The sequence below is a fragment of the Tupaia chinensis genome, unplaced genomic scaffold (genome assembly GCF_000334495.1).
Source record: "Tupaia chinensis unplaced genomic scaffold, TupChi_1.0 Scaffold000628_1, whole genome shotgun sequence".
NCBI classification, from domain to species: domain Eukaryota; kingdom Metazoa; phylum Chordata; class Mammalia; order Scandentia; family Tupaiidae; genus Tupaia; species Tupaia belangeri.
The window spans coordinates 2336551-2346842 of record NW_006160148.1 but is presented as its reverse complement, the minus strand read 5'-3'; the positions used below and the strand labels follow the sequence as shown (position 1 = coordinate 2346842).

At 54.8% G+C, this 10292-nt stretch overlaps 1 protein-coding gene across 2 annotated transcripts in view; it reads left to right on the top strand.

Annotated features, from left to right (window-relative positions):
• TRIM63 (tripartite motif containing 63) overlaps positions 1 to 10292 on the top strand; it is a 22524-nt gene that overhangs the window by 5578 nt on the left and 6654 nt on the right. For both annotated transcript variants that reach the window (XM_006159433.3, XM_006159432.3), the window contains exons 3-7: positions 1102 to 1270; positions 1996 to 2091; positions 6295 to 6528; positions 8473 to 8495; positions 8802 to 8926. In XM_006159433.3, coding sequence (XP_006159495.1) covers positions 1102 to 1270; positions 1996 to 2091; positions 6295 to 6528; positions 8473 to 8495; positions 8802 to 8926 — 647 coding nt within the window. The remainder of the gene's footprint in view (positions 1 to 1101; positions 1271 to 1995; positions 2092 to 6294; positions 6529 to 8472; positions 8496 to 8801; positions 8927 to 10292) is intronic.

The window sequence follows — 10292 nt, the reverse complement described above, 5'->3', positions numbered from 1 at the left end:
GACGCTCTGAGAGAAGCCAGTAACGTGCCAGGGGCCCTCCGTGGAGGGAGAGACTGGGGGAGGCTCTCTAAGAACCAAAGAGAAGGCGAAGGCTGGGGCCCTGGGACAGACCTCTTGGCTGGGGTCAAGGCTGGTGCTGGGCTGCTGGAGCACCCTGGTCTGCTTCAGGGCACGCACACGGCTCCCTCCCGGAGCCCCAGGAGCACCGCCATGGCAGGCTTCCTGCTCTTTTTCTTCTCCCTGTGTTTAATGACCACCTCCTCCACATTGGGCACTGTACGCCGTAGATTCAGGGGCGAAGAAAACAGGCGCGTTTCCCTGCCCTGATGGGGGTTACAGTCTGCTGGATTAAATATAGAATGAAACGAGGCCGTCAGCATGAACTGTTTAGCTCCCAGCCCAGCCTGCGGTGACCAGGAGCTTTGGAGACTATAATTAGAGCAAGTGGGTTCCAGCCTCCCTGCCCTGACTTGCCGGGCGGCCTTGGGCAAGTCAGTTCACCCTTCAGGGGCCCAGTTTCCTCTTCTCTAAGACGTCACCAGGTCAGGCTCTCCGGAATTCCATGACCCCCACCCCCCATGTTCTCTGTGTGGCAGAGCCTCCCTCTGCCTACAGCCAGCTCCCTCACAAAGGCTCGAGTCCTGGGCAGCAGAGCAGGTTTGGGGTCAGTGGCTCCCCCAGTCCTGGGTCCCCAGAGCATGAGAAGAAAACATCAGAGGGCTAGCAGGTAGCATGGAGGTTAAGACACTGGATCCCACATAGCCAACTCCATAGGTTCAAGTCCTGGACCTGGTGGCCTGAAAAACATGCCGGGTGCATATATGTGCGTGCCCAAAATCCCGAGAAGAGAGCTGAGGAGAAGGGATTATGGCGTGGCCATCCCCTCAGGGGGTGTTTTCTCACTTTCCCTTTCTATCTCTTTCTCTCTGGAGAGCACATGCATCCTATGGCAACCAATTTAAAAGAAAAAAGAAAAAGAAAAGAAAACATAGGGGACAGCTAACCACAGACAGCTTGGGGTCTCAACCTGGAGTGGCCTCCTGGGACTGGAGCGGGGCGGGGGACAGGGACCGCCATGACTGTGACTGCTCTCCATTCCAGTCGGCCCCTGCAGAAGGGCACCCACCCCATGTGCAAGGAGCACGAAGATGAGAAAATCAACATCTACTGCCTCACGTGCGAGGTGCCCACGTGCTCCATGTGCAAGGTGTTCGGGGCCCACCAGGCCTGCGAAGTGGCCCCCCTGCAGAGCGTCTTCCAGGGACAGAAGGTACTGGCCCCAGCTACTTCTGCAGCAGCCCAGCCTGCTGAGCACGCCGGCCGATCAGAGGTGGAGTTGATCTTCGCAGATCTGCTGAGCCGGCCTTTCAGGGATCGTCCTGCTGGAGGGACTCCTCGGGCCACAGGGACAGCAGCCCCTGCCTTCCGGGGAGGCGGCTGAGCTCATAGGTTATACTTAGAGCCACTTGAGAGCACCCGGGTGTGGCCACAGGGGAGAGGAGAGGTCAGACCCCAGGGCCAGGCCACAAGGGCCCTCTGAGGCCATGGCTTCTCCACGCACACGCTGCCTGTGCCCCTCGCCAGCTGCATAGCACATTAATCTGCTGTAGGAGTTGCTCTCCAGCCTGTGCAGCCAGCTGGGACTGCAGCCGAGGGAGACAGGGACCCCCACACCCCTGTTCCCCACCCTCACTCTTCTTGGTCTGTCTTTTAGAATCTCCCTCCATTTCTTTGTCCCTTTCTTAGAAACAAGGCACTCCTGTTGGCCCCGTGCTGTGTGCTTCTAGGCAGCTCACTCCCCTACCTGGGGTCACATAAGGGTGTAGTGTCTTTCCAATAGTCTCTCCGAGCCCGAGCTGCACCCCAGAAAGAGGGCCAGGCCCTCACTGGAGGCTCGTTCTAGCAGAGGGGATGGAGGGTGCCATGAGGCTGTGCACCAGCAGGCTGGCCCTGGGCTATTTCTGTCCCTCTGCTGATCCCCCCACTCCGTTCCAGACCGAGCTGAGTAACTGTATCTCCATGCTGGTGGCGGGCAATGACCGCGTGCAGACAATCATCACTCAGCTGGAGGACTCCTGCCGCCTGACCAAGGTGAGGGGCAGACATGCTCTGCCTAAGGGCAGCATGCGGAAGGCTCGCCCACGGGTCGGAGCTGACCTGGGGTCTGGGGTGGCCCAGCAGGGACGGCAGGGGAGGGGCGAACCCACGCATGCACTCACTGGACAAACCCTCGCACAGCTGTGTGAGACCCTGCCGAGGGGCTGGTAGGTTGCGGGGAGGCAGGAGACGGATCTGCTCCTGACCTCAGGGAGTGTCCCGCTAACGATGCCAGTACATATTCCAAGCTGGCAATCTGCAGAGCCCTGTCCTCTGTGCCACGGACCAGCACATCCCAGGCTAGTTTTCCTGGGGACTTCCAGAACTCAGGCTCTGGGGCCAGCTGGTGGCAAGGCAGTTAAGGTGCTGGATGCTGCATGGCCAACTCCACGGTTCAAGTCTCGGACCCAGTGGCTTGAAAATCATGCTGGGCATGATGTGTGCGTGCCCAAAATCCCAAGAGGAGAATGGAAGAGAAAGGACTGCTGCGTGGTTATACTCCCTGGGGGGTGATTTTTCACTTTCTCTCTCTCTCTCTGTCTCTGTCTCTGGCAAGCTTATATGCCTTACAGTAAAACAAACAAAAATCGGGTTCTGATTCAATAGGTCAAGAAGATGGCATGAGATTCTGCACTTCTTTCTTTTTTGTTTTAAGAGAAATTTTTCTCCAGGGAGCATGCACTTGCTGGAGTGACAGAAAGACAGAGAGACAGAAATCAAGAAATCAGCCCCTGGGAGGGTGGCCATGCCATAATCCCCTTGCCTCCATTCTCCTCTTGGGAGTTTAGACACACACACATACACACACACTCACACACACGTGCACACTCGCCTGGCATGAGTTTCAAACCATCAGGCCCGGGACTCGAATTGCAACTGGCCACAGGAATCGTGACGTAACCATTAGACCATCTGTGGGTCTCCAGAGTCTATACTTCTAGCATGCTCCCAGGGTTTACCCACGTGCTGGTTCACACTTCGAGTAGCAAGGCCAGGAGCTGACAGGTGGCATGGTGGTTAAGGGCACTGGACTCCTACATGGCCAACAGTGGTTCAAGTCCCAGACCTAGCGGCTTGCTTTCTCACTATCCCTCTGGTCAAATTAAAATAAATAAATAAAGTTAAATAATTCTTTAAAAAAATGACATTTTGAGTAGCAAGACCCTCAGGGCAGAAGGGAGTTGTCTTGTCCCTGTCCCTAGGAAATCACCTGTAGTTCCCCTCTCTGCTTGGGGCAAGGGCTTGGGGGTGACAGGGGAGGGACACCATCTTGGCCAGTGGTTGAAGTCCCGCATGAAGGAGAGGTTCAAGGAAGGGTACCTCAGGTCACCCCGAGGCAGGTGAGGCACTGCAGCTATACTCGCCCTGGTGTTGGGGAGAAGGGAGCGCGGCGGAGGGCCACTGGGACAGACGGGAGCAGCTCCCCCCCTCCTGGGACCGCAGGGTGTGCAGCTTTCTGAGGCAGCGCTGGCCCGAAACAGGGTGGGGGCGTATGACGTGGGGCATGGGAGAGGCCCAGAACATGTCGCACCTAGTGACCCTAGGGCCTCTTTTTATTTCCTAAAGGATTATTTTATTTGTTATTATTATTATTATTTAATTTGACTAGAGAAAGAGAAAAAGAAAGTGAGAAAGCAAGCTGTCAGGTCCAGGACTCGAACTGTGTTGGGCCACTTGGGAGTCCAGCACCTTAACTACCATGCCACCGACTGCCCTTCCCCCTTTTTTAAAGGGATAGCTGTTCTCCCTGACAACAGCTTTCAAGTATTATTGATGTGCCTAGACCTTACAAGTGCTTTCTGCTCATTAAGCTTTGCTTTACACAGACACCTTCTATAAAATGGGGACGTCAGGACCAGCAGTTAGCGTTATGGCTATGTCGCTGGACTCCCACGTAGTTGACCGCAGTTTGAGTTCCGGACCCGGTGACTTAAACTCACGCTGGGCGCATGTGCGTGCGTGCCCAAGATCCCGAGAGGAGAATGTGCGTGGTTATACTCCCTGGGGGGTGATTTTTCACTTTCTCTCTCTCTCTCTGTCTCTGTCTCTGGCAAGCTTATATGCCTTACAGTAAAACAAACAAAAATCGGGTTCTGATTCAATAGGTCAAGAAGATGGCATGAGATTCTGCACTTCTTTCTTTTTTGTTTTAAGAGAAATTTTTCTCCAGGGAGCATGCACTTGCTGGAGTGACAGAAAGACAGAGAGACAGAAATCAAGAAATCAGCCCCTGGGAGGGTGGCCATGCCATAATCCCCTTGCCTCCATTCTCCTCTTGGGAGTTTAGACACACACACATACACACACACTCACACACACGTGCACACTCGCCTGGCATGAGTTTCAAACCATCAGGCCCGGGACTCGAATTGCAACTGGCCACAGGAATCGTGACGTAACCATTAGACCATCTGTGGGTCTCCAGAGTCTATACTTCTAGCATGCTCCCAGGGTTTACCCACGTGCTGGTTCACACTTCGAGTAGCAAGGCCAGGAGCTGACAGGTGGCATGGTGGTTAAGGGCACTGGACTCCTACATGGCCAACAGTGGTTCAAGTCCCAGCCCTAGCGGCTTGCTTTCTCACTATACCTCTGGGCAAATTAAAATAAATAAATAAAGTTAAATAATTCTTTAAAAAAATGACATTTTGAGTAGCAAGACCCTCAGGGCAGAAGGGAGTTGTCTTGTCCCTGTCCCTAGGAAATCACCTGTAGTTCCCCTCTCTGCTTGGGGCAAGGGCTTGGGGGTGACAGGGGAGGGACACCATCTTGGCCAGTGGTTGAAGTCCCGCATGAAGGAGAGGTTCAAGGAAGGGTACCTCAGGTCACCCCGAGGCAGGTGAGGCACTGCAGCTATACTCGCCCTGGTGTTGGGGAGAAGGGAGCGCAGCGGAGGGCCACTGGGACAGACGGGAGCAGCTCCCCCCCTCCTGGGACCGCAGGGTGTGCAGCTTTCTGAGGCAGCGCTGGCCCGAAACAGGGTGGGGGCGTATGACGTGGGGCATGGGAGAGGCCCAGAACATGTCGCACCTAGTGACCCTAGGGCCTCTTTTTATTTCCTAAAGGATTATTTTATTTGTTATTATTATTATTATTTAATTTGACTAGAGAAAGAGAAAAAGAAAGTGAGAAAGCAAGCTGTCAGGTCCAGGACTCGAACTGTGTTGGGCCACTTGGGAGTCCAGCACCTTAACTACCATGCCACCGACTGCCCTTCCCCCTTTTTTAAAGGGATAGCTGTTCTCCCTGACAACAGCTTTCAAGTATTATTGATGTGCCTAGACCTTACAAGTGCTTTCTGCTCATTAAGCTTTGCTTTACACAGACACCTTCTATAAAATGGGGACGTCAGGACCAGCAGTTAGCGTTATGGCTATGTCGCTGGACTCCCACGTAGTTGACCGCAGTTTGAGTTCCGGACCCGGTGACTTAAACTCACGCTGGGCGCATGTGCGTGCGTGCCCAAGATCCCGAGAGGAGAATGGAGGAGAAGGGACTGCAGCGTGGCCATCCCCCCTGGGGGGGGATTTCTCGCTTTCTGTCTCTCTGTCTCTCTCTGTCTTTTTGGCAAGTGCACACGCCCTATAGCAAAAACCTCTCAACAACAACAACAACAACAAAAAAAAAAAAAAAGAAAGAAAGAAAGAAAGAAAGAAAGAGAAAAAGAAAAAGAAAAAGAAAAAAAGAGAGACAATATCCAGAAATCTCTTCCTGAGGCCAGCAGGTGGCATGGTGGTTAAGGTGTTGGACTCCCACATGGACAACTGTGGTTCGAGTTCTGAAACTGGCAGCTTGCTTTCTCACTTTCCCTCTCTGTGTGTGTGTGTGTCTCTCTGGTGAGTGCACGTATTCTATAACAAACTTAAAAAATAATAGTAATAGGGAGCCATCAAGTGGCATGGTGGTTGGGGTGCTGGATTCCCATATGGCCAACCATGGTTTGAGTCCTGGACCTGGCAGTTTGCTTTCTCATTTTTTCTCTCTTTCTGTCCAGTGAATCTGTGTGTCCTGCGACAAATTAAAATATTATAATAATAATGATAAATAAATACTTCTTTTTAAAATTAAATCAATAATAATAAAAAAAGAAGAGAACTAATCGCTTTAGACAGTTCACCTGTGGGCGCACCTGCTCCAGCAAGGGGTGTTGCGCATGGGGAGCAGGCCCCAGGGTGTGACGTCAGGTTCCCTCCCCAGGAGAACAGTCACCAGGTGAAAGAAGAGCTGAGCCGGAAGTTCGACGTGCTGTACGCCATCCTGGACGAGAAGAAGAGCGAGCTGCTGCAGCAGATCACCCAGGAGCAGGAGGAGAAGCTGAGCTTCGTCGAGGCCCTCATCCAGCAATACCGGGAGCAGCTCGACAAGTCCACCGCGCTGGTGCAGACGGCCATCCAGTCGCTGGACGAGCCCGGGGGCGCCACCTTCCTCCTGGTGAGCGGGGCGGGCGGCCCAGAGGAGGCAGTCAAGTCCTCTGCCCGGATACTGACTGCTGCCCCATACTGACCACTGCCCCAATGCTGACCACTGCCCCGATGCTGACCACTGCCCCATACTGACCACTGCCCCATACTGACCACTGCCCCGGTGCTGACCACTGCCCCGGTACTAACCACTGCCCCGGTGCTGACCACTGTCCTCATACTGACCACTGTCCTCGGTACCGACCACAGCCCCAGTACTGACCACTGCCCCGGTACCGACCACTGCCCCATACTGAGCACGCGCACCTTCGGAGGACTCGTTTAGGCCTCTGTGAGCCTCGGCTTCCTCCTCTGTAAATGGGCATGCTACAGTCCCTACCCTCTTCCTCTTACTGATTTTTAAAAAGAATTATTTATCTATTTTATTTTATTTGTTATTATTTTTTAATTTGACCAGAGAGAAAGAAAAGGGAGAAAGCAAGTCTCCAGGCCCAGGCCTCGAGCCGTGGTTAGCCACGTGGGAGTCCAGCACCTTAACCACCATGCCACCTCTCAGCCCTCCTACTTACTGATTTTTTAAAAATGTTTGCCAGAGGGTGCATACATTCACCAGAGAGAAAGACAGAGAGAGGAAAAGTGAGAAAGCCCCCATGAGGGCTGGTCATGATGCAATCTCTTCTCTGCCATTGCTCCTCCTTTCAGGGTTTTGGGCACACACAAGCATCCAGCCTGTTTCTTGAACTGCTGGGTCCAGGACTTGAACCACAGGGTTGGCCATATGGGATTCATCTGCCTTAACCACCATACCACTGCCCCCTCTCTTATTATGAGAATTGAATAAGAGGATGTTTGTAAAATGGCTCTGCAAGCTGCCAACCTTGGGCTGGCCCCAGGTTTAGTGGTTAACAGAGCCAGACTCACGGCCAACAGTGGTTGAAATCCCAGATCCCGTGACTTGAAAAACCTTCGGGGTATGTGTGCATGTGTGCCGAAAATCTCGAGAGGATGGAGGAATGGTGAAGAAGGGATTGTGGTATGACAATGCCCAACTGCAGGGTATTTCCCCTCTCCCTCTCTCTGGCTCTCTCTTGCAGGCACACACGCCCTCTGGCGACTACAAACTGCAGCTGGGGTCAGCAGTGGCAAAGCGGTTAAGGTGCTGGATTCCCACATGCCTGACCGCAGTTCGCAGCTCGAGTCCTGAACCCTGAGGCTTGAAATTCATGCTGGGTGCATGTGTATGTGTGCCTAGAATCCCAGCAGTAGAATGGTGGAAAAGGGATTGTGGCATGGCCATCCCCCCAGGGGCGCTTTCTCACTTTCCCTCTCTTTGTCTTTCTCGGGCAAGCACTCCTGTGCTATGGGGGAAAAAAAGGAAGAAAGGAAGAAAGGAAGGGAGGGAGGGAGGAAAGGAAGGAAGGAAGGAAGGAAGGAAGGAAGGAAGGAAGGAAGAAAGAAAGGAAGAAAGGAAGAGAACAAAACAAAAACAAAGCAAAGAACGAAACCGCAGAGACCGTGGAGGGACTGTTAGTTGGGGTCCGGCTATAACCGTGCGCAGAGGCAGGACACGAACATGGACAGCCGTAGCCTGCCTAGAGGACTTGGCGGGGAAGGCAGGCGGAGCCGTCCCAGCGGGAAGACTGCAGCCCAGCTCCGTAGAAGGGCCTGGCTCCCACTGTGGCCAGGCTTTGTACTGGACTCAGGGTATCAGAAGGTAGGAGGAGCTGCTTCTCGTGGTGTGTGCACTGATCACCCGAGAGTCCGAGCTTCCTTCCAGGACACGGGGGGCCCTAGGACCATGGCGAGGACTGGTGCAGACCAGGTGGAGGGAAAGGTCCAGGTTCCGTTCAGCTCAGGGCAGGGACGAGTGTCCTGGCGAGGGCACCAGATGTCCTGCCATGCCCGGTCGCTGGCTCTGCTGCTTTCCTGACCCTTGTTCCCTCTCCTCCCACAGAGTGCCAAGCAACTCATCAAAAGGTCAGTGCCTCCCCGGGGCCTGGACCCAAGCCCCCAGCACCCACCAGGCCTTGCCTCTGCTCTTGGGGTGCCCTCTCTGCATGAGGCCTGCTGGGAGGGTGTTGTCCTGGGCAGGCTCTCTTGACCTTCGTATCCCCTGTTTTCTTGAGCCATCCACTCTGCTCGAGACTGGGAAGACCTCGCCTTTCCAGGGGGACCTGTGGGGAAGCCCTGGGTGTGCACTCCATGTGCACTGGGGGAGCTGGAGCCCAAACGTCCCTCCCTGCACTGAGCCCCGGGAGCTCACCCTCCTCGCTCTCCCCACAGCATCGTGGAAGCATCCAAAGGTTGCCACCTGGGGAAGACAGAGCAGGGCTTTGAAAACATGGACTACTTCACGCTGGACCTGGAGCACGTCGCAGACACCCTGAGGGCCATCGACTTTGGGACAGGTAGGGAGGTGGGGATGCCACCTGTCTGTTTGCGGCTCAACTCCAGAAAGCCAGCATCCCTCCCTCTGAGCGCCACGGGAAGGCAGAGAGACCAACAGGGTCCCCAGATTCCAAGTCAAATGTATGTAGTCAACTTCTAGAAGAGCCCAGAGCTCAGTACAGTGCCTGGTGCATGAATATTATTTAATAAATTATGCTTGGATGCCCGGTACGTGCACGCGAGCCCAGGATCCAACCAGCTGGGGACTGGAGAGGCCATAGGTGTGACCGGGTCCTGTTGAGGGTGCTCCCCTCTCATTCTCTCATTCTCTCTGTCTCTCTCTCTCACTCTCATGTGCATAAATATGGATAAAGTTTGTTTTTTTTTTTTAGTGTTTGCCATAGGGAGTATGTGCTCACCAGAGAGAGACAGAGACAGAGAGCCTCCCTCAGAAAGTGAGAAATCACCCGTGGGGGATGACACACTGCAATCTCTTCTGCCCCATTCACCTCTCGGGAATTTGGGCACACACACATGAGCCTGGTGTGATTTTCAAGCCTCTGGGCCTGGGACTTGAGCCATACCATCTGCTGGCCCCTGAAAGAAAATAATTTTGAAAAAAAGTCTCCAGAGAGCATGCATGCTTCCCAGAGAGAGACAGAGAGAAAGACACCCCTTGGGTTGTGCCTTCTCCTGCTCGCTTTCTCTGTCCTTCTGTCTCTCCCTGGCGAGCAAACACACCCGGGAATAAAAGCTAAATAAACTAGGTAGACGCATACTCTGCTGCCTGAAGGCAGCTTCTCGGCGCTGTCACCCGGATCCTCGGGCACCGTGACTTAGCTGCGAGAGCCTCGTTTTAGTTTATAATCACTCTTCCGTGGAGAGCCTAGGCCAAGTGCACCGACTGCACCGCCGCGACCGCCACGACAGGGGAAACAGGAGAGCGGCCAGGGGCAGAGGCGTCGACCTGCCAGAGGCCACGGCTGCAGGAGCAAGTTAGCGCAGAGAGAGAAGGCAGGTCCACGCGGCCCGCGCCAGCACCGGCCCGCGCCAGCACCGGCCCGCGTGAGCACTGGCCTGCGCCAGCACTGGCCTAAGCAAGTGCTGGCCCGAGTGAGCACTGTCCCAAGCGAGCACCGGCCCAAGTGAGCACCGGCCTGCCTGAGCACTGGCCCGAGCGAGCACCCATCTGCGTGAGCACCGGCCCGAGCGAGCACCAGCCCGAGCGAGCGCCGGCCTGAGCGAGCACCGGCCTGTGTGAGCACCGACCCGTGTGAGCACCGGCCTGCCTGAGCACCGGCCTGAGCGAGCACCCATCTGCGTGAGCACCGGGCTCCAGTGACCGGCTGAGAGGCAGCAGGGAAGCGAGGGCAGGAGCAAGGAAGG